Source organism: Ictalurus furcatus, chromosome 2 (genome assembly GCF_023375685.1).
Source record: "Ictalurus furcatus strain D&B chromosome 2, Billie_1.0, whole genome shotgun sequence".
NCBI lineage: Eukaryota > Metazoa > Chordata > Actinopteri > Siluriformes > Ictaluridae > Ictalurus > Ictalurus furcatus.
In genome coordinates this window covers 5,381,452-5,406,050 of record NC_071256.1, presented here as the reverse complement: position 1 = coordinate 5,406,050, position 24,599 = coordinate 5,381,452, and the positions used below count along the sequence as shown (strand labels likewise).

The 24,599-nt window shown below is 41.9% G+C and overlaps 1 protein-coding gene across 2 annotated transcripts in view; it reads right to left on the bottom strand.

The window, feature by feature from the left end:
- The window catches only part of hmcn1 (hemicentin 1), a 105,251-nt gene that overhangs the window by 70,036 nt on the left and 10,616 nt on the right, over positions 1-24,599 (bottom strand). For both annotated transcript variants that reach the window (XM_053644977.1, XM_053644987.1), the window contains exons 2-10: positions 12,448-12,518; positions 11,458-11,616; positions 11,232-11,354; positions 9,207-9,378; positions 8,180-8,286; positions 2,064-2,184; positions 1,232-1,495; positions 727-871; positions 468-589 (exon numbers count right to left, since the gene is read on the bottom strand). In XM_053644977.1, coding sequence (XP_053500952.1) covers positions 468-589; positions 727-871; positions 1,232-1,495; positions 2,064-2,184; positions 8,180-8,286; positions 9,207-9,378; positions 11,232-11,354; positions 11,458-11,616; positions 12,448-12,518 — 1,284 coding nt within the window. The remainder of the gene's footprint in view (positions 1-467; positions 590-726; positions 872-1,231; positions 1,496-2,063; positions 2,185-8,179; positions 8,287-9,206; positions 9,379-11,231; positions 11,355-11,457; positions 11,617-12,447; positions 12,519-24,599) is intronic.

Here is a 24,599-nt window from a genome sequence, read left to right as displayed (position 1 = left end):
TCACTCGGGGAATGCTGATCTCCTCTGGCTTGGGATTGGATGCGGGGGGATTTGGGGGCAATTTCACACTTGGCTTGAAAGCTCAAGGACTGATTCTCATGCAGGGAAGAGCTTAATCATGACATTTTCTTTGATTTGAGATGCTCATTCGAACTCATTTGAGCACGGCATGGGTTGATGCTTCGAGTGAAGGTCCTTTCATATATTCTTCAGGCTTTTCATTTTTATTTTTAACTTGAACAGCTTTCACACGTGGTATACGCTTCACATGAATTCATTTTAAATGGACCAGACATTGGCTCCCTGGGGTGCAGCTTTCACACCTGACCAAACACTAAATGGGTTGGAAAAAAGTCTGAGAACATCCTTAACGCCAAACATCTCACGGAACCACATATGCATATTGTGATACCCAATAGCAATTTTTTCCCTCGGGTTTTCTCCCCAGTTTGGTCACCGGTTCTCACCAGAAACGTCCAGAAAGGTCCGGGCTTGCCCAGTTCCGGCGCTGCTGATGGCGATGCAGTCATAGAAGCCCTCATCTTTCAGAGACACCTTAGCTATCTCCCATGACACATTGGAAGACTCGCTGTTTCAGTAAAGCAAAAGCAGTGAAATGGGGGTGGTGGGGTTAAATAAAACTTTGGTCTTAAGAGTAACTTCAAATATATAGTTTAGCTCTGATATTTATCAATACGTATTGTATCAGAATGTAATAAAAAGCACCTGAAGATCTGGTCCACACCCAGGCTCTTGCCCTCTCGGCTGAAGCGTACGGTGAAGGGGATCAGACTGTCGACCTGGCACGTGAGCTCACCCTTCTGCAGGTAGTAACCCGGACTGGTGGAGGGCATACTCACTTTCGGGGCGTCTGGCGGCAAAATCACATTCCACATCGCATCACGTTACACAAAGACATTTCTAGAATGTGAAAATGATTTATTACTTTGCTGTGAGACGACATCCTGCATGTTCTCCAAAGATCTTTACTGTGCTTTAACACAGAAGAAGAAGCCTTTATTTTGGGGACAGACACGATACGGCACCCCTGGAACATCGAGGGTTAAGAGCCTTGCTCAAGGGCGCAACAGTGAGCAGCTTGGCAGTGCTGGAGCTTGAACCCCTGATCTTCTGATCATTAACCCAGAGCCTTAACTGTTGAGCCGCCCCGGCCCCGGATGAACTACGACGTGCCGAGTGAGCGTGACTCTCGGTAATATGTTGCTCTGACCTGGTATGATGTTGGAGAACAAGACGCTGGAGACTCTCTGGAAGAGGAAGCCGTCTCGGTCGTAGCCGGTCACTCTGAGGAAGAAGGCTTCGTCGGGTGGTATGAAGTCTGTGATGTTCCAGATACCATACGGCTTGCGTTCAGGATAGTAGAGAATGGGCATCGTCTTTATCACGCCGCCAGTGATGCTCAGGAGCTCCAGCTGATCGGCACGTGCAGGACGGGACAGGCCTGTTGTGTTTAGCAGGATGAAGGTGGGGATGTCTGTGTGTGTGTGTGTGTGTGTGTGTTTGAGTAAGAAGGAGAGAAAGAGAGATCATTATGTAGTGACGCCAAACACCGAAACTATATTACTGTAAGGAAGAGTATGTTGTATGCTAAGGACATGCTTAGCATCCCGTCTTTCACCTTTGCGCTCCACGAGGCTGATATATTACAGGATCTGAAGTCAGTCACTTACAGTAATCACACCACAGACTAACACCTGGTGCATTTCTGAATCGCCCGCCTCGCATTAAATGCAGAGGATAGCTATCGATTTTAACAAGCACTTCAGCTTCCCAGATCATCAAAGATTTTCATGTTCGCACTGTAAATATATTTTTCATGATTTGTAGTCATTTCTGATAGATTGTTTGTTAAATAATGAATTCATTAACTGATGATTGCAGGGGGGGGGGGGGTTTCCCCTTCCAAAATGTGCTTTATCATAAATACATTGTTTAACCGGTATAATATACATAAAACACCGGGAGTTCATTTGGATTAGAATAAGAAGTGATCTGTTTTTACAGTTTAAGGTAAAAATGAGGAAATAGTGAGTCCTTCCAACCTTGAACAGGCCTGCTGGAGGTCATTTTGAAGTCCAGCGTGTGCTTCCTGGCAAATCCGGCCCGGAAGTCGATGGTGCTGAGGCCCGTGATACGGACCGAGTGCCGGCCCTCGCTGATCGTCTGAGGTGAGAATGGAGTCAAACAGGGCTACTGATCAAATTTCATGCAAACGGAATATTTAAACGGACAAAAAACAAACGTCAATCGGGTTAAGTTAGTCAACATGAATTACACCATTACTGACAAACCAACCAGCTGAATATTAGAATATTTCTTTTGAATGCGTCAGTGTTGTTTCGTGTACATATCTGATGAACACAATAGACACATGAGTGGTTTAGTCTCGTCAGACTCACAATCTCACAAAGACTGACGATGATCAGGTGCGTTTACGCAGACAGCAACTCGCAGCGGCAAAGCGACCGGAGACCTTTCGTTTTCGACGAGAGCTGCCGACTTCCGGCGACCGCTGGTGAGTAGATGTAGGCGTGTTCAGCGACGCGACAATTGAGAAAACGTTTAACTTTATGCAAATTTGCAGCGACTTGGTGCGGCGACTATTATTATTATTATTTATTTATTTTATTTGTATAGCGCTTTTTACAATAGACATTGTCTCAAAGCAGCTTTACAGAAATATCAACATGGTATACAGATATTAAAGGTGCAAATTTATCCCAACTGAGTAAGCCACTGAGTGGCGACGGTGGCAAGGAAAAACTCCCTAAGATGTTTTAAGAGGAAGAAACCTTGAGAGGAACCCGACTCAGAAGGGAACCCATCCTCATCTGGGTAACAACAGATAGTGTGAAAAAGTTCATTATGGATTTATATGAAGTCTGTATGGCCTTAGGAGCAGCCGTAGTCCCAGCAGTCTGGAATTAGAGAAGATTTGAGCTCCATCCAGAGGCAGAAAGGATCTGGATCTCTAGTATCTCCATAAATTCATGTGGGGCTCGGCGAAAGGAGAGAGGGAGAAAAAAGATTATTATGACTGCGAAGTAGTAGAACAGAATCTAGTCAGGGTAGGCTTGAGTAAACAAATACGTTTTAAGCCTAGACTTAAACACTGAGACTGTGTCTGAGTCCCGAACACTAATAGGAAGACTGTTCCATAACTGTGGGGCTCTATAAGAGAAAGCTCTTCCCCCTGCTGTAGCCTTCACTATTCGAGGTACCGTCAAATAGCCTGCATCTTTTGATCTAAGTAGGCGTGGCGGATTATATAAAACCAAAAGGTCGCTTAGATATTGTGGCGCGAGACCATTTAGTGCTTTATAGGTTAATAAAAGTATTTTATAGTTAATGCGAGATTTTACTGGGAGCCAATGCAGTATTGATAATATCGGTGTGATATGGTCGTACCTTCTAGTTCTAGTTAGGACTCTAGCAGCTGCATTCTGGACTAACTGGAGCTTATTTATATTCCTACTGGAACATCCAGACAGTAAGGCATTACAGTAATCTAATCTAGAGGTGACGAATGCATGAACTAGTATTTCCGCATCATGTAGTGACAATATGTTTCTTATTTTAGAAATATTTCTGAGATGAAAGAAGGCTATCCTAGTAATATTATCTACATGAGCATCAAATGATAGGCTGGAGTCAATAATCACTCCAAGGTCTTTAACTGCTGCACATGATGAAACAGAAAGACCATCCAGAGTAACCATGTGATCAGAAAGATTACTTCTAGCTACACGTGGGCCTAATAAAAGTATTTCTGTTTTATCAGAATTAAGTAGAAGGAAGTTAGTTAACATCCAATGTCTAATGTCCTTTACACAATCCTCAGCTTTACTAAGCTTCTGTCTGTCCTCTGGCTTCGCTGAAACATACAACTGTGTATCATCAGCATAACAGTGGAAGCTAATTCCATGTTTACGAATAATTTGACCTAGGGGTAGCATATATAAAGTAAAGAGCAGTGGGCCTAAAACAGAACCCTGTGGAACTCCAAAAGTAACCTCAGTACGCATGGAGAATTCACCATTTACATCTACGAACTGATAACGATCGGTCAGATAAGACCTGAGCCAGGAGAGGACTGTTCCCTTAATACCAACAACATTTTCTAATCTATCAAGGAGAATAGTGTGATCTATAGTATCAAAAGCTGCACTAAGGTCGAGTAACACAAGCAGAGAGACACAACCCTGATCGTAGGTCAGTAGAAGGTCATTTACTACTTTAACTAATGCTGTCTCTGTGCTATGATGAGGTCTAAACCCTGACTGATACATTTCATGAATGTTATTCCTATCTAAGTACGAGCATAACTGCTTTGCTACAACCTTTTCTAAAATCTTAGAGATGAAGGGGAGATTTGATATTGGTCTATAGCTGGACAATTGAGACGGGTCAAGATCAGGTTTTTTAATCAAGGGTTTAATAACTGCTAATTTAAGTGATTTAGGTACATAGCCAGTGCTTAGGGAAGAATTGATTATATTTAGAAGTGGTTCAATTACTCCTGGACAAATCTGTGGACTACCAATGGGAGTGAAGACAGTACAGCGCACGTGAGCCGAAGCCACTTGCCATTGCGGCAGTAGCCGATTAGCTCGGCATTGCTTACGGTCTTCGCACATTTAATGCAAAAATAAATAAATAAATAACAATTATAAAACACACTTTGTTGCAATCGAGCAAGATCCCAGTGTAGCTCCTATCTTGGGTGACGTTTATGGCTTATCGCTGTTTCCGCGCCTGGGAACGAGTGGCACCAAGCCGCACGCTTCCCCCAGGAAACACAGAGGCTCCCGGTCACCATCGAACAGATAGTGAATGACACCCTGATGGTGACGCTCACTCACTGAGATAGGAGCTACACCTGGGATTTTGCTCGATTTCAACAAAAAGTGAGCGTGTTTCATTATTACTATTTTGCTTTAAACGCGCTAAGGCCATAAGCTGAGCTAAGCTAATTGGCGCTTACCGCTTCTCCTTCATCTAGTAAAGTGCATATATATACGCTGGGGAATTTTTATATATATATATATATATATATATATATATATATATATATATATATAAGATGGCTCTCCCTCTAGAACGTTTCATTTTAGCGGCAAGACTATGGCAACCAGTAGTAGGAACACCTACTGGAGACTTCATAGTACAGCGACTGGCGACTTGCAGCAATAAAAATCGCTTTGTGTGTGAACGTACCTTTAGTTTGTTTATTAGAAAGTCATGGTAAAGTACAGAAATTCCGATGATACCGGAGCCATCTGTGGCCTCGAGTACAAGAGAGGAAAGAAAAAAAAAAATCGGCTGTGCTGCGTTCTGGAGAAAGCATGTGCCAGACTTTACCCGCTCTGGTTGGAAGCTAATGTCTGATAGGTGACAGCGGAATGGGGGGGGGGGGTGGCAAATGAGTAAATTAGGAGTGCTTGCCTTTAACCGTGAAAAAACAAAAAAACAACACGTGGACCGAACAAGCAGATCGTGTTTTCTTTTTTTCTTTGCAGTCAAATGTAATATGATAACATAAAAGCAACAGGAAGTTCAAGAGAAAGAAATAAAAAGAAAGTATTATAAATGATACATGATTGAGAAAATGTCAAGCATTGAAATAAGCATCAAATAGAAGTCTAGAATATTGCTTATAGACTGCAGCAGATTGCATAAAACTGTTATGAAAGATCTATCAGTTTCATGACGCTGATACTAAATTGGTGCTTTTTATTTACTAAGTTTTAATTCTATCATTAGAACATAATGCCCATGTTTTGGTGAATTCTCTGTACTCACCTCTAAACAAAAAGTGCCCCCAGTTTAAAGGCTAAGCTTTAAGCTACACTGACTTTAAGCTTTTTTCAAAACAACGGTGCAATTTTAGGTCGTTTTAGTATTAAATCTTCGCTACGCACGATGACTCGCTTCTGAATACAGCCCCTAACGATCAGTTAATACATTTCCACTGCACTGTTCTGACGCTCACTCTTTCACTCTCTCTCTCGACAAGCAGAGCAAGTCTCTCTGTGTAACTGCATTAACGTTGAGGGCTTTCAGAACTTTGTTTTCAACCCCACCACGCACAACTATGGCAACTGGTCCTAAGGGCTGCTCGCATACTTTTGAAATTACAACCTTCCTAAACTATTATCACAGGGCCATAAAAAAAAAAAAAAAAAAAGGCATATGAAGCAAAGAAGTAGTCATCACCCAGGTCAGTGGTCCTATGAGGTTACTCCTGCAGGTGAAGTAGAGAAGAATACAGGAGAATGTAAGGAGATGTGAAAGGCAAAAACAGACCTTTTAAAAAAAAGAAAAAAAAAAAGGGAGGTGCACGTAAAAGCAAAAGACGTGTTCAACTGCCACGGATCATGGGCGCCCAATCAACAAAAGAAATTCAGAAGAAACTTGAGATTAACTCTTGCTACTTCTAAATCCTATTACCGAGCAGGATCTAGACCCAAAGTCAGTCTAAACATCCAATACCTCCGTTTTTCTTGTACTTGCTCAACAAGGAGAACTACATTTCCAGCACCACTGTCTATTGGTCAGTTGAAACCACAATACGACACCCATAGAATGCCATTTGAGGGCAATAATAAATGCTATTAATTATTTCAAAACATACTGTCCCTGTAAAGTAAGCCCACCAAGTGAGAGGAACACCTGGTCAGCTTATTCTTTAAAGCATGGGACCATTTTCTTTATATTAAGTAGAGTGCATCGAATTAATTAAAAAAAAAACAACAATAGGATCGTTTTATTAATCTGACAAATCAAAGTAGCAAATGAAAAGCATGATAAGATATCTTGCATCCCATCCACACGGTACAATTTAATAGACCTAGACTTAGTATGGATGGAAGGCCAAAATGCTGAGGGGAAAAAAAGAAAAAGTTTTTTAATGTATCCGTATCCATCTGGATATTAGAATACGGAGAAATATTGACATAAAAGTCGCAAAGTTACCGAGCAAAATGGGGAAACTACATCCTGAGACCGGGAGCTCGGTAGAAGGATGTAGTGTGAAGAAGAATCTCTAGTTCTAGCTTTATAAAATGTTCTTTAATGGGGGGGGGGAAAAAAGCATACACAACAAACATCAGGCAAGATTCACAAAAGCATCTACCGATGAAGATTATTGATAAACAGGAGAATTAGCTTTTTATTTATTTATTTATTTATTTATTATTATATACTTTTTTAATATAAGTTTAATTACATTTTTTATTATTTATTTATTTATTTATTTATTTATTTATTAAGTTAACAGTCTCTCCCCCCCCAACCCCTGTTAATCTTTGGGAAAACTGGGCTATGTGTAGTACAAGAAGACTATATACCTAGACCATATAAAAGGATGCTCTATAAAAGGAAAACCTTTTTGTGTTTTGGGTGTTTTTTTTTTTAAATGTAAAAGACATTTTAAAACATGTTCTATAGCCTCTTGAAAATTAGATCATACCAACTAAGATTGTTTGTCAAGAAACAGAACCCCACCCCCCCCACCCCCCGCACAAGGGAAACCGAGGCAGTGCGAAACGGAGTATCCAAGGAGGGAGAAGAAAAACAAAGGAGGAGGAAAAAAAATAAACATATGAAGTCATGGGAGGATAGAGGGAGAAAATGTACAGGGAGGATAAGAGTAAGCATGAAAGACTGGGTCACCGAGACAAAGTTTAGAGGCTGGGTGACTGCTGCAGAATGCAATACGCAAAATAATTAACTAAAATTCAAATGAGTTACAAAATCCCAATCGGTTACAAAAAAAAAAGAAAAATCCTGCAATTTTCTCATAACAGGAGTCGAGGGCAACGATCCCTCTGTTACTGTACAGCAAGTCAAACGGTGTCCTTAACGCGCCCTCGCTTTGGCCGCGAGTTCTCCGCCATCACTCGAGCGCTTGATCCCAAACGTCGACTCACTCTCAAGAGACCGAACAGACATCGATAACAATCTTTCCAGAAATACATCTGGTACATGTTTATATAACCAAACCCAATTTAATTCATGGCATAATTCATGATTTTCAATTTTCTTCATCAACTTTGACGAAGGAACGGATAACGACTGAGTAAAGCAAAGCTCCGCGTGCTTACAGTACACCGAGACGCTTTATTCTGCAGAGATGAGGGCGTGGCTTGTTGCTCACCTTTATGGACCACATGCCTGGCTCTGGATCTTTGAGGTTGAGAACTTTGGCCGAGTTGGGGATGTGAAGCAACTCGGTCAGTCCGTCTTTGTTCCCGATCAATTTCCCTGTGGAGAAACAAACATCGCACAGTTCTGGGGTCGTAGCGGGCGTGATGTATTTGTAGGTCGTGGCACACGGAGATGCTGTTTGCCCTCCGTTCAGCCGACACAGACGGACATTAAAGCTACGTTCACGCTTGCAAAGTGACCGGAGACCGTTCATTTTCAATGAGAGACGGAGACTTCCGGCAACACGAGTGACAACGAGAACGACCTTTGCTGACTGGATGTGGGTGTGTCGAGTGACGTAACAAAGCTGAGAAAAGTTTCACTTTATGCAAATTTGGAGCGACTTGGTGCAGCGACTACCAATGGGAGTGAAGACAGTAGCGCGTACGTGATCAGTGATCCGCCACGCTATGCTAGTTTGTTGCCAAAAGTGGAATGCCACCCACTGATAAATGTTACTATGGCAACAAGTAGTAGGAACGCCTACTGGTGACTGTACAGTGACTGGCGACTTGCAGCGATAAATCACTGTATGCGTGAATGTACCTTAAGGCTGCAACAACCAACCAACAAAATAAATAAAATCCGATAATAAAAATATCTGCAGATGAACTTCATTATCGATTAGCTGGCTTAGGTTATTCTGATCCAGTAGCATTGATAAATGCTACATTGTTTCATTTTCTAAGTAAACAGGCTATAATATCTGTGTGTCCCAAGTCATCAAGTCGCCATGATGCTTTCGGTTCACATCGAAGGAGTCGATCCCAAAAAGAGAGTCAAAGTCAATTCCACTCAGAGGAAAAACGATTCACCTCACGCAAACACGGAAAGCAGAATGAATCTGCACTAGAACAGGAATACGCAATAGAAGCAGATGCGATGACGTGATGTTAACTCGCACATCCGAAACACAAAAATGGACAAAGGTGTCTCGTTAATACCAAACGAGGATATTGTCCCTACCCTGTACCTACCGTGAGGGTTGCGTATCTCGATGTTTGGGGCTGGACCACTCAGGGCGACTGTGACCTCCTTCAGGCTGGGGTCAAACGGGATCCTCCAGGTGTTGCTGACGGGAGTGTAGTGGTCTGTGGACAGCAGGTGGACTTTAGAGGACTGCACTGCCTCCTCCACCCATTTCAGTACCTTCCCAGACAAAAGACACACAATTACAAACACACATGGAGGGAAATGTTGGCTGCTTGTTTGGAAGAATAGATAAACACTTCAACCTTACAGCAGGTTAAGACAGGATCACAAATTTGCATGATGTTTGTGGGGGTTTTAGAAAACAACAACGGGGTGCACATCTGGTCTGAACATTGAGTCTTGACAAGCGCTTAGAGTTTTACCAGAGCCACATTACAAGAGTTACACACAAACAGATTTAAAACACATCCACTGCACAAATCTGGAAGTGTTTGGAATACCACTGATCGAAAACGAAGCACACGGAACAGCTGTATACTAGCGTGTTGTTGTTAGCAGCAGTGGTGATTTTGTCTAATTTGGGTTTCGACAGTAAAACTCTGGTGCTCCGGGGATTTTCATGCAAGACAGTCTCCAGAGATGGAGTGAAAAACATTCAGTGAGCGGCAGTTCGGAAGCGACTTGCTGATGAGAACGTTCAGAAGAGAATAATCAGACTGGTTCGAGCTGACAGGAAGTCTACAGTAACTCACAGAACCACTCGGTACAACTGCGGTGAGCTGAAAAGCATCTCAGAACAACATGTTGGCCCTTGAGGGGGGTGGGCTACACCAGAAGACCACACCGGGTTGATTTCGCGTTGTTTGAGTGTCATGTCGAGTTTATTTTCGTGAGCACTAGAGCTGCAGGGAGTAGAAACTCTTATTTGCTACCAGCCTGAGGTACGTCACCTCACCAGACCTCATGGTGCAAACCTTAAAGCAGCAGCGCGAGCACACGAATGATCTGGCTATAAAAGTCTGTATGAACATGCATGTACTAGTTTCACTCTGCATTACAGCTGAGGGGAAGACGTCTGCATCACAGGACTCACGCCGGTCTTCTGTTAGATCAGTCAGAAATCTCTCGCCCGTTCTCCAAAAACTATTTCACTTATTTCAATAAGATTTATGCTTAGCAGGTGAAGACAGACAGAGAAAGAAAGAAAGAAAGAAAGAAAGAAAAAAGAGAAGACCGATAGTATGAAAGAAAGAAAGAAAAGACAGTATGAAAGAAAGAAAGAAAGAAAGAAAGAAAGAAAGAAAAAGAAGACAGACAGTATGAAAGAAAGAAAGAAAAGACAGTATGAAAGAAAGAAAGAAAAGACAGTATGAAAGAAAGAAAGAAAGAAAGAAAGAAAAAGAAGACAGACAGTATGAAAGAAAGAAAGAAAGAAAAGACAGACAGTATGAAAGAAAGAAAAAAGAGAAGACAGACAGTATGAAAGAAAGAAAGAAAGAGAAGACAGACAGTATGAAAGAAAGAAAGAAAAGACAGTATGAATGAAAGAAAGAAAGAAAGAAAGAAAGAAAGAAAGAAAAAGAAGACAGACAGTATGAAAGAAAGAAAGAAAAAACAGACAGTATGAAAAAGAAAAAAGAGAAGACAGACAGTATGAAAGAAAGAAAGAAAGAAAAAAAGACAGACAGCATGAAAGAAAGAAAGAAAGAAAAAAAGACAGACAGCATGAAAGAAAGAAAAAAAGACAGACAGCATGAAAGAAAGAAAGAAAAGCTGAATGAATGAAAGAAAGAAAGATGATAAGACATTGTATGAAAGAAAGAAAATAAGTAAAAAGAAAGACGATTAGACAGTACAAAAGAGAAAGAAAGAAAGAATGGATGGATGAATGAATAAATGAAAGAAAGAATGATGATAAGACAGAAGAAAGCCTGTACTAAAGAAAGAAAGACGGTGCATGTAACAAAAAATATAAGTAAGAAAAAATAAGTAAGAAAAAAATAAGTAAGAGTAAAAAGAGAATGAATGAATGAAAGAAAGAAAGAAAGAAAGAGAGAGAGAGATCTCACCTCATTGACCTGTTTCTTGTCCAGATGGAACACCTGTCCTGAGCTGGTGGAGGCGATTTCTTCATAAACCTTGTAACCAATATGTGATCTGTCATCACAGTCACCAGTCAACACAAACACCACCTGCACACACACACACACACACACACACACACACACACCCCCACATTAGAGAAGCGGCTGTAACCCGGTGCAGTGTTGGTGGTGGAGGGAACCGTGTCTGTACCTGAGACTGTTTCTGTTGGATGAGCTGCAGGACCTCGTGGGTCAGTCTGTAATCTTTAGAGCGAGCGTCTGTGAAGACGTAGATGAAGGAGCCTGGCAGAGAGATTTCCAACGCGATCTTGATGGCTCCGATGCTCATCTCTGGACAGTCTCCGCCTCCCTGTCAATCAGCGCTCAGAATTACTAATAATTACACAGCGCTCTTGTGCACATGGGAATAATTATTTGCATCATTAGAGGATAATCAAACTCGTCACTGGGTGAAGGATGAACCAGACGCCTCTCGTGTGTTTACATTCATGGCATTTATTTGTTCCTGAAGAAAATAAAATCAAATCCACATCACAGATCCTTATGCGTGTGTGTTATCTCTCTTTGTTTACTGCGATGTCGTCACGAGCTTTAAACCTGCAAAACATCTGGAGAAAAAAATAATTAAAAAAAAAAGGAATCTTCTCTGTAGGACTGAATTAAATATGAGGGGCCTTTCCCACCAAAAACACACTCCCTGACATACACCTACACTATAAATCCCGCTTTAATAGCCTGAGCATTCGTTCTTTTCCTCCCATTTGGTTGCTTCCTCAGGAAACACGCGCTTGAGACACTTCGCACAAACATCTGCTCCAGACGCCAGCCAACACGAACGATTTATATGGCTCTGCAGATCGAGAGATCGAGTGTTTCGTGATACTAAACACGTTTTGTCAGCCAAAAGGTCCTCAGTCTTGCGGCAAATACACTCAATTGTGTTGCATCGAGCAGAGAACACACACTCGGATGCCAGAAACACTCCTCGACCGGTCGAGGATGCGGTCTCGTGGGTGGAACAAAGAGCACCTCGAACGGGAAACGCAGCATTGATCTTCGGGAGCTGCCAAGCGCTTCGTATTTACGGGATCCAGCATTTGGCCTACGCGCAAACAAACGCAGGACGCTGTATCTTGCCTTGTAGAGTATTCTGTGTCACACAAATACATTGTCAAGTCACCTGTACATAGAGCTCCTGCAGCTCAGTCTGGAACTTCCTGGGGTCTGTGGTTATGGTAACTGGCCCAATCTCTGCAAAAACAAGAAGGGAAAGACGTTTGTGTTAGCAGGCATGTACGGATCTGGCACAACCATTAGTTAGGATAGTTTATTTTACGTTTGAATCGTGTACGTGCGCCAAATATTTGCGCTGGAGTATGACGGTGGATGTCCAGTCTCAAAGGCTGTAGCTTGAACTGGTCTGACAGAGGAGGCTCTGGTCTCAAGTTTCCCCGCTGTGGAGAACCCTTCTAAACGGCTTTGTTCAAGTTTGCAATACTCAAAAGTATCATTAAGTACTTGGGGCTTCAGTAAAACCAGGTGGGTTGCAGCAAATATTTCGAACAGCGACAATTTTTGTCCAAAAACGCTCGATTTTGCTGCGGCTTTTTTTTTTTTTCTTCCTTCAAAATTTGCGACAACGTTTTGGGAGGTTTTTTTGCGGAAATTGCAATTACATAAAATTGTTTCGCACGGTCTTTTGCTGTGATGATTGTTGGTAAAGGAGATCATCAAAGAGGTCTTTGGCTCAATGCACGTTGTGATGACGTAACATGATGACGTCTTGGCCCAAGGTCATTTTGAAAAAAATAAATAAATAAATAAAATTGTAAGCTCATCCGAATATTGACACAGGACATAGGCTAAATTCATTGGATTTCGTAGGATATAAAATAAATAAATAAATAAATATAATAATAAATATAATAATAATAATAATAATAATAATAATAATAATAAGCTCCTCTGAATATTGCAGAATTTGCTTGATTTTGTGTTTGCTTCTGCAATCGCAAAAAATCACGAAATCCTGGAGGGACTGGCGAACACGATCAAACTGAGTGGCTGCAGATCGACTGTAGAAACAGTTCATGCTTTCCACGAAGGACATTAGACAAGTGATTTGTAATCAGTGTTCAAGTACGAAGACAGGGAAGAACATCCAGGGGTGTCTGTACTACAAGATTGACACAGGACGCAGGCTAAATTCATTGGATTTCGTAGGATATAAAATTAAATAAGTATATATATATATAAAATAATCCATCCATCTTCTATACCACTTATCCATTTCAGGGTCATGGGGAACCTGGAGCCTATCCCAGGGAGCATCGGGCACAAGGCAGGGTACACCCTGGACAGTGTGCCAATCCATCGCAGGACACAATCACATACACACGCACACACCCATTCATACACTACGGACACTTTAGACACGCCAATCAGCCTACCATGCATGTCTTTGGACTGGGGGAGGAAACCGGAGTACCCGGAGGAAACCCTCGCAGCACAGGGAGAACATGCAAGCTCCGCACACACAGGGCCCCGGTGGGAATCAAACCCCCGACCCTGGAGGTGTGAGGCGAACGTGATAACCACTAAGCCACCGTGTGCCCTATATAATAATAATAATAATAATAATAATAATAATAATATATTTTTTTTAATTGATCCTCATTGTAGTTTAAGTGAAGCTTAGAGTTCTGTATACAGTCATTTTGTTGCATAGCGTAACGTATATGAAAACAAGTGGAACCCGACACCAACGGCACGTCTGGTCCTTTTAGTTACTAATCCTGTCACCACATTTGTTGTCCGTGGTTTTCGAGGTGTTTTGGTGTTCCTGAGCTCACCGGTGCATTCTTTCCTCATAACAACGCTACAAATAATTGATTTGACCACACCTAATGTGTTACAATCACATGAGCTCCCTTAAACAGAGGGTTCTCCAACACTTAAAAACACTCAGTGGATGTTTTAAGGATCCAAGTTCTGGTCTTGTGTATTCTCTGGTCAAATATTTTAATATCCATGCATTTCATATTCGTGCTTAATATAAAAAAATAAAATAATGTTCTCCAGATACCTTTGCTTGAGAGATGCTTGATAGTTTGAAACATTTACTGCCTGTAGGATTCCTCAAGAAAAACAATGGCAAAAACATGAGGCTAAGAATAAATTCCACTGCTAACGATTCCAAGTGGAGCATTCAGTGGGGGGAAAAAAAACCAAAAAAAAACACAACATTCGACTTCTGGCTTTTTATTTCTTCCGCAATCTAGTTATGCTGTAATTTTTTATTTTATTTACTTTGTAATGGCCGCTTTCCACGGTGTAATAGCCAGTGTAGCCGTGTAAAATGAAATAAAAGAAAGAAATTATTAACATTTCGTGTTAGATTTAGTGATGTGTTGCATTTTGTGGTGAATCGTTTTGGTTTTTTATGAATATCTGTAAAGGCAGTCCTGCTGAGGCTAATAGGCGCTTGTTTGCTGCAAGAAGCCAGCAGGAGTCTTGTTAGCAATGTTCTAATGTCCTGTTCTCATCAGCTGTTCTCCCCCACGACGGGAAAGACCTTCTACCTCAGGTATGCGCGTCGGTCTGCGGCACGTATATTAGCGTGAGGTCATGGTTCTGCAGTTGCTAGCGGATAACCTCATGCTCTGCTTAAAAACCCGCTTTCTTCTTCTGCAGCCAAAAAGTCGGTAGTCGCTTTTTTTCTTTCCTCCCTGGTCGCTTTGTTCTTCGATCTAACGAGCTGTGAAACGTTTCCGAGCTGCTCTTTGCAAGGGCGTTTCAGAGCGGAGAGATGGATGACTTCATCATTGCAGCTGTTCTGCTTTAGAAACAACGCATAGGAGAAAGACTTGCGCCTCACGCGTATAACTGCAAGGAACAAAATGGAGAAACTACACCGTTCCAACGATAGGTTTGAGGAGGAGTCTCGAAAGTGCCATATGGCTTTGAACTACGTCCCAACTGTTAAATGCAAAGAGATTAGGAAGTCTAGTGGTGTCTAATCAAAGCTACGAATGAGCTTGCCAATGAAAAGACCATGGAAGGAACTGTAAAAACCATTTCCAAAACCACATCTGCCTCTCGCATAGGCTTCGTACAGCTATGGCATGCACGTCAGATCCTTCCAGTATCCGAAAATCCAGTGGTTCAAATCTTTTGGATAAGAGCAACCTGAAGCAGGTGGTAGATCACTTATCCCATCTCCAAGGTTTAAGCCCCATAACGTTCTGGGGTGTATCGTCTCTGAGGTCCATACGAACATGGGTCAATCTGAACACATACCTTTTATGGAGACATCACCAATCCAAAACCCAGGCTGGCCAACACCGACAAAAATAGTCCAATCAAAAAAATCCGATCCTGCAACAAAGCTAGCAGAGGATTTTTTTTGTAGTGCAAGAACGTACGCAGTTTTCACACCAATTTGGTCAACTGCCAATCCCCCATAATTCCTCTGAGACACGTGAAGCCAGACAACCACATCTTTCCAACCTTCTGCTCGTTGCGGCATCATAAGACGGCGTAACACACTCGGAGGAAAGCCCAATCTACCCTTTGAGGCATACAGGAGCTCACAAATGCCCACGGTCGGCTAACGATAGACGAGGGAGACAGAGTATACCATTCCTCCCTCCCGTCTACACCAAAACACCGTTTTTGACCAGCGGAAATGCAGCTTTTTGAATACATTTTTCCAAAGTGGTCAGATGTGGATAAAAGCTGAGAAGTGTCATGTAATCTCCACGATTCCAAGATGGTGGAACTTCTCGCGATGCCGTTTTCCGTGTTAGCGCTTTCAATTTTGGGTTCTAAGAAAAGAGACTCTTGGGTGCGCAGGAACATAAGTTTTATGTTCTCGTCCATCATCGACTGAAAATGTACGTTTTCTAAATGACCTGTGTCAGGGTGGACCGGGCCGGTGACCGGGCCAGAGACCGGGCCGGAGAAGGTGCCCAGTCTTTGTGTGACTGGTTCGCTTGAAATGCAGTATTTTATTCTGTTACTGTACTATTTGTACAGACAGAAACTTGCCTTTGTGAACAAACTGTTAAAGGGAAAGTTTATGGGATCAAAGCCCTTGCGTTTGGCTCCAGGAAATCCAACAACTGTTTCACGCTGGAAAACTTTACACAGCAATGGGCCATATCTTCTGATTAAACAGTTTTATCTTAGCTGGCCCAGGCGCTGTCTGACTCCGGCTGTACTTGGAATAGAAAGCGGTGCCACAGCTCAGACAAACTGAGCAGAAACCATATGGAAAACAAAAAACCCGTCTGTCTCTCAGCTGTGAGAACCGAAAGTCTGCACATTTATCAATCGTCGCAAAGCCTGAGTATTAACGAATGGCAAAAGACAATAAGACCTAAAGCCTTAAAGTAACTCAGGAAACAAATCTTTTTAAGTTAAGAATCATTACAAAAAAAAAAAAAAAAACAAAACACATCAAAAGGCAAGCACGTTTGCATCACTCCTCTGGGGTTGGAGGTTCGAATCCCTGTGTGTGTGCGGAGTGTGGAGTTTGCATGTCCTCCTCGTGCTTCGGGGGTTTCCTCCCCCGTCCAAAGACATGCGCTGTAGGCTGATTGGCATTTCCAACTAGTCTGTAGTGTGTGAATGTGTGTGATTGTGCCCTGCGATGGGTTGGCACCCTGTCCAAGGTGTCCCCTGCCTCGTGCTCAGAGTTCCCCGCGACCCTGTGTAGGATAAGTTACGGATAAAACGGACAGTTATGCGTATTGTTGTACGGAAACAAGTCAGATCCTCTCATCACTTCTATTATAGCAGCTCTAAACAAACAGTCACCTCTCTTTTTTCATGTTTCTCTTGCGAAGTTATAATCATAAAAATTCAGGTTGCCATGTTTTCTCAGAAAAAAAAACATAATCCATCGTAACACAAAAGTCCCTGTGCAAGTTATATTATTATGGAAACATTAACACATTAGAACGAATTACGCAGCACTAAAGAACGAGATAAATAAAATAAAAACGGCTTTAACACCATATGTTTGTCCTCAGAAAGAGCCGAGAGTAATGTGATGGGTTTTAAGTTTTGCCGCCTAATAAACAGCGTTTTTACTGCAAATCCGGTTGCTTTGTAATCTGACGTAATGCTAAATGAGTTCATGATCCTTTATGGATCGTTTGCATGGTTAAGTGCTAACAGAGGGCTAATGGGAGAGAACACACAAACACACAAGTCGTTTAAATTACACGGAGATACTTCTGACGCTAGAGAAGAAGCCTTCTCTCTCTCTCTCTCACGCTGTCTCGCTCTCTCTCTCTTCCACCTGCCTGAGCGAGAGAGATTCTGAAACGGTCGATGTAATCATATTGACATCCCACAACACGTTTTCTTTCTTTTTTCCCCCCCATGCCTTGATTGTCGTGCTTCGTCGTCCTGAACCCACGCTTCCCTCATGCATATTAAAAAGAGTCATTCTTGTGCTGCAGGAATACCCAAGTGTACTAACCACATGCAACACTGGGAATGTTCTAGCATTGTTCTAGTGGCAAATAATTACCGGTGCCTAATTTTAGACTTGTTTGTGCGTTCCTCATGAGACGACTACCGGGAATACACGGACTTCTCTAAAGAATTAGGAAATAGGAATTGGTTGCACATGTTAAACCAAAAAAGCAAATACAAACAAACAAACAATCTAGCAGGGATACTCGGGAAAAGAAGCAAACAACATAATATACGCTCACTGCTCGCTTTATTGAAAACACCTGAATTTTCATGCACGTCATCTGATCAGCCAATCACGTGGCAGCAGTATAACGCATTAAATCATACAGATACAAATCAAGAGCTTCTGTTAATGTTCACATCAAACATCAGAACGGGGGAACGTGTGATCTCAGTGACCGACAGTGGCACGGTTGGTGTCGGACGAGCCGAATTTAATATTTCATAAACTGCTGATCTGCAATTTTCACACACACACACACACACACACACACACACACACACACACACACACACGAGTTTTCACAGAATGGTGCAAAAAAATTTGTAAAAACTTTCTTAAGTTGCATTTCTTGACCTCTTTTAATGGTTTCCTTGGTGTAATATAACGAGGTCTCTCCATATGTTAAACTCAACTGGTCCTGCTTGGCTGAAACATCGTCACTTGCATTCTGCTTGCTACAGTTGCCATTAGTGATTGTGATGCACCAAAGATGGTTTTCATCTTATTTTTGTTGTTTCCTCAATTCCTTCCTTTATTATTTCCATACATCCTTACTTTCTTTCTTTCTTTCTTTCTTCTTTATTTGCTCATTTTCCTTCCTTCCTTATTTCCTAATTTCCTTCCTTTATTTCATTTATTTTTTTTCCTTCCTTCCTCATTTCCTTATCTCTTTCCTGTCGTCTTTGTTTTCTTATTTCCTTCCTTCATTATTTACTTATATCCTTCCTGATTTGCTCGTTTCCTTCTTTCTTCATTTCCTTTCTTATTTCCTTCTTTCCTTCCATCTTTATTTTCTTCCTTCTTTACTTCATGTATTTTTTCCTTCCTTGTTTCTTTATCTTTTTCCTGTGGTCTTTATTCCCTTCCTTCCTTGCTTCGACGGCAGCTAAATACTTCTTGTCTCTTGCTTTATTATGTACGGTGTATATTCCCTTTAGCATAATTCGGTGCCTCATCAAACTCTAAACTCCTTTAAACTCCCATGCACCCTCAGTTTCCCCATCACGTTCACTGTAGCTACTAAATGTATTATAGTATTTACAAGAGCTGGGTGAGATGATGATACAATATCAATATTGTGATCATTTATGTCACAAAGCACTTTTCTGAGATACACTTGGATATCGTGATCTTTTTATTTCATATATATTTTATTTAATAATTACAACTTGACCGGAAGCGGCTAATCGAGTGTTTAAATTTTAAATAGGACTTTGGATTTGATACTTGTAAACATTCTAAACATTTTTCCAGATATTAATCTTTCTGGGGTTTTTTTTTCATATCAATTTTCTTATGAATATTTTATATGAAAAATATTATTTTGTGAACATTAAATTAAAAGGATCATCAAATATATATATATTTTTAATGCAAGACTATTGCTGTTGTGCACACTCATGCATATATCACGATCCATATTGTGTATAAGTCTTAGAGGATGGTGATATTTTTGACTAGTATATACTGAATAATATGACGTAACAATCAGAGAATCTAAATTATTATAACTTGTTTTTTTTTTTGTGTTTTTTTAAGTGTAAGTGGGGTTGGCTGTATGAGCTTATTATTTCCTATTCAAATACTTTGCTAAATAAAAACTTTACAACACACCATCCTGTAGTTCATTGAATTGGTTCAAGACTTTGCAGTGGATCTCACAAACAAGGGGCCTTTGTGAAGGACCAGAAGAAAGAGGACCAAGAGAGAAAAAAAGGCTTTCAGCTTCCCCCCCTTCCTAGCTGACTGTTAGTGTAAGGGCACCTCTTTTCGTGGGCATACACATCCTGTATCTCAAAAAATAAAAATAAATAAGTCTATAATCTACAGTTACTACTGCTGAGAGTCATATAGAATCTAAATGTAAAGGAAACCAGGCTTATCAGCAGGGCTGTGCCTAAAAACAAAAAGAGAGTAAATTCATTTTGGGGTTTCAGTTGAACTAAATCATAAACTAAAGCTATGTGTAGACCTCCTGCAGCGAAGTACCACCGAACCCACAATGCACTGTGTCAGTGGAAATGGAGATCTCGTGTGGTTCTGGTTTGAATCATCTACACTCTGTGACGCACCGCGCCTTAGGGCACAACTCAGGCAGCTAAATCACAGACCTCACTTTCTCTATCGCTATACTGGTGTATGCGTGGATCAGAGACAAAAGAAGCATAACAGAACAAATGAAATAAAACAGACAAATAGGGTTTAGACAAAAAATAAAAATTATGTAAAGGAAATTGTGTTAATAAAAAGCGTTTCCCGCTTTTTTCCCCCCTTGCATCCTCGCTGAACGTCTGGTAAATATCAAACCCTGAACTTTACTGAGGTCATTTCCCGTCTTGCGTCTGCCTCAAAATGTCCCTTAGATACAATTGTGTTAAATAAATCAAAATCTGTAACATGGACAAGGACCATTGTTGCACCAGGAGTGCACTCTGACCCCAACACAGACTGCAGATTCGGATAGTGAACGTAAATCAGACACAAAGTATCACACAGCTATGTGTGTTCTATTGTTTAATGGACTATGAAAAGCAATTCCCACCTCATGTATTGTATAGAGGCGTATAGAGTACATTGACGTTTTTATTCCAATTCAGCTTTTAAACATTATTAGCCTACAGCTGAAGTCTTTCACACATCTGAGGAAACAGTAAAAAGGTGCTTTCATGACAAAATCCATCCATAATAAAATAATCAAATCACACCACGACCATGGTGAAGCATGGTGATGGCTGCATCATGCTATGGGCCTGCTTCTCTTCAGCTGGGACTGGGGCTTTAGTCAAGAACGACATGGATCGCTCAGAATACCGTCCATCTTGGCAGAAAACCTGCAGGCCTCTGGTGGACAGATGAAGATGAGGAAACCTTTCACCTTCCAGCAAAATAACGCCTCAAGGCAGAAATCCAAGCGAACACTGGAATGTCTTCAGAAGAAGAAGACCAATGTGTAGGAATGGCCCAGTCAGAGCGCAGATCTAAATAATATTAAAAACCTGTAGAATGACTTGAATAGGGTTGTGTACTGGCGATCCCTTCACAATGTGATAGATCTGGAGCATTTCTGCAAGGAAAATTTTTAAATCCCGTATTTAGAAATATATAGATTTCATAGAGAGGAGACAGTTACGGTTTTACAAACAGATTTTGGCTCGCGTTTGTTGTCAGAGATTGCTGTGATTCATTTGTTCACACAGGCCACGCTCCAATTAAAGCACGACGTGTGCTGGATAAATGTGTCCTACTGTCGAACAAATAACACGATACATGTTCCTCGTTACAATGAGGGTGTGTGTTAAGTGAAACCCATGCTGTTTTACAGCTGTCTGCCACTGTGTGAGCATTTAATGGGAAAGCAGGTCTGATTCTGAACTGCTGAAGGAGCAAAGTCTAACACCTGTGAAAGCTCCTGAGCTCGGGAAGAATTCACCGGTTTGGCGTTCGGTTGAAGGGGAGTGCTCAGTTGGAGAGTGTGAATGGCACTGATGGCTGGATGGGGCGAGTCTTGGCACCTTGTAAATGTAAAAACAGGGATGCACGTTTCCCCTCTGTGTGTGTGTGTGCTTCCAACATGACGAAGTACTTCCAAGGAAGCACTTCTTCGACTTGGGCTGCAACATGAACGTTACTCCCCGTATACCACAGCGACTTGCCAATGATTTCATTCATCAATGAACAAAAAGTCACTGGTTTTAACCGTGAATGTTATGGGATGTCGACAGGATAAGCTAGTTCCTGCTATGACTTATACCAAATCAGGCATAACATTGAAACAACCTGCCTAATATTATAATGAAGGTCCCTCTTGTGCCACCAAAACAGCTCTGACCAGTTGAGGCATGGACTCTACAAGACCTCTGAAGGTGTGCTGTGGTATCTGGCACCAAGACGTTAGCAGCAGATCCTTTGAGTCATGTAAGTTGAGAGGTGGGGCCTCCATGGATCGGACTTGTTTGTCCAGACCATCCCACAGATGCTCGATAGGACTGAGATCTGGGGAATTTGGAGGCCAGGTCAACACCTTGAACTCTTTGTCATGTTCCTCAAGCCGTTCCTGAACTATTTCTGCAGTGTGTCAAGAAAGAGGCCATTGCGATTAGACACTGTTACCATGAAGGGGTGTACTTGGTCTGCAACAATGTTTAGGTCGATGGTACGTGTCAAAGTAACATCCACATGAATGCCAGGACCCAAGTTAGTAAGCCCTGCCCACAATTCACACCTTAAGGAGGACTGAAACTACTCTTGATTAGACCCTAGAGAACTAATTAACACAGACCAACAAACACTACAGAATTGACAATGCTACGTAGTGGCATAAAGCGCAATCCAACAAGTAGATCGTACACAAAGAGTCAGAATCCTACCTTACCAGTAAAGAATAAATCCAAGATATAACAACTTAAAGCACATCTCATTAGAATGAGCAGAACTACGGTCAGACATGTTAGAAAGTCAATGAACATCTTCTGAGGTGAGAATTCGATAGCATGGCAATAATGTCGATTAGGATAAATCGACGTGGAGATTTAGATTCCATCCATGAATAAAACGACCGATGAAGTTGTTTTTGCAGCCCTGGAAGTGATTTTGTGAACTTATTTAATCTACTCACTGTGTTCTAGTGTTACAGTGCTAGATGGGTTGGGGCTGTGTAGAGTGTCGGACAACGGCCACGCGAGATGTGCTAATAGTGCAACATCTACGTAAACGCTCATAATAACAGAATAATGGAAAGGGAATGCGCAGGGATTTTGAAATCATTATGTTAAGTCAGTAGTCTCAGACTCTGTGGAAGCTTCTGCATGGCAAACATCACGGCGATCATCCAGGACACATGTTTTCTCGGTGCTGGGATGGATAATCGGTAAAAGATGTTGCGAGATGAGGCAGTTCTCCCGTCATCTCTGTAATGTGATGACAATAAGAACACAATGTCCTTGAGTACTCATCAAAGGAATGTAACGACATGCAGCAAACGTGAAGCCTTTGCAGTCCGTGCTGAACATCAAACATGAACACATGTGTGAGCAATGATAAAGTCCTGTTGTGTAAATAGTACATCATAGCACTTGGATTAAGACTGAATCATTTGGTTAACTGTGTGGAAAATAAATGTTACGGTTTACACACTTAAAATAATAAACACTATAATACAGTATACAGTATGTCACAAAAGTGAGTACACCCCTCACATTTTTGTAAATATTTGATTATATCTTTTCATGTGACAACACTGAAGAAATGACACTTTGCTACAATGTAAAGTAGTGAGTGTACAGTTTGTGTAACAGTGTAAATTTACTGTCCCCTCAAAATAACTCAACACACAGCCATTAATGTCTAAACCGCTGGCAACAAAAGTTAGTACACCCCTAAGTAAAAATGTCCAAATTGGGCCCAAACTGTCAATATTTTGTGTGGCCACCATTATTTTCCAGCACTGCCTTAACCCTTTTGGGCTTGGGCATGGAGTTCACCAGAGCTTCACAGGTTGCCACTGGAGTCCTCTTCCACTCCTCCATGACGACATCACGGAGCTGGTGGATGTTAGAGACCTTGTGCTCCTCCACCTTCCGTTTGAGGATGCCCCACAGATGCTCAATAGGGTTTAGGCCTGGAGACATGCTTGGCCAGTCTATCACCTTCACCCTCAGCTTCTTTAGCAAGGCAGTGGGCATCTTGGAGGTGTGTTTGGGGTCGTTATCATGCTGGAATACTGCATACTGATCATGCTCTGTTTCAGTATGTCACAGTTCATGTTGGGATTCATGGTTCCCTCAATGAATAGCCGTATGAGTGCTGCCAGTATTGCTGCAGAGGTTGAAGGGGTGGGGGGTCAGCCTGTCAGTGCTCAGACCATACGCCGCACACTGCATCAAATTGGTCTGCATGGCTGTCGTCCCAGAAGGAAGCCTCTTCTAAAGATGATGCACAAGAAAGCTGGCATACAGTTTGCTGAAGACAAGTAGACTAAGGACATGGATTATGAGACCAAGATAATCTTATTTGGTTCAGATGGTGACAAGTGTGTTTGGCGGCAACCAGGTGAGGAGTACAAAGACAAGTGTGTCTTGCCTACAGTCAAGCATGGTGGTGGGAGTGTCATGGTCTGGGGCTGCATGAGTGCTGCCGGCACTGAGGAGCTACAGTTCATTGAGGGAACCATGAATGCCAACATGTACTGTGACATACTGAAGCAGAGCATGATCCCCTCCCTTCGGTGACTTGGCCGCAGGCCAGTATTCCAGCATGATAACAACCCCAAACACACCTCCAAGACGACCACTGCCTTGCTAAAGGAGCTGAGGGTGAAGGTGATGGACTAAACCCTATTGAGCATCTGTGGGACATTCTCAAATGGAAGGTGGAGGAGCACAAGGTCTCTAACATCCACCGACTCCGTGATGTCGTCATGGAGGAGTGGAAGAGGACTCCAGTGGCAACCTGTGAAGCTCTGGTGAACTCCATGCCCAAGAGGGTTAAGGCAGTGCTGGAAAATAATGGTGGCCACACAAAATATCGACACTTTGGGCCCAATTTGGACATTTTCACTTAGGGGTGTACTCACTTTTGTTGCCAGCGGTTTAGACATTAATGGCTATGTGTTGAGTTATTTT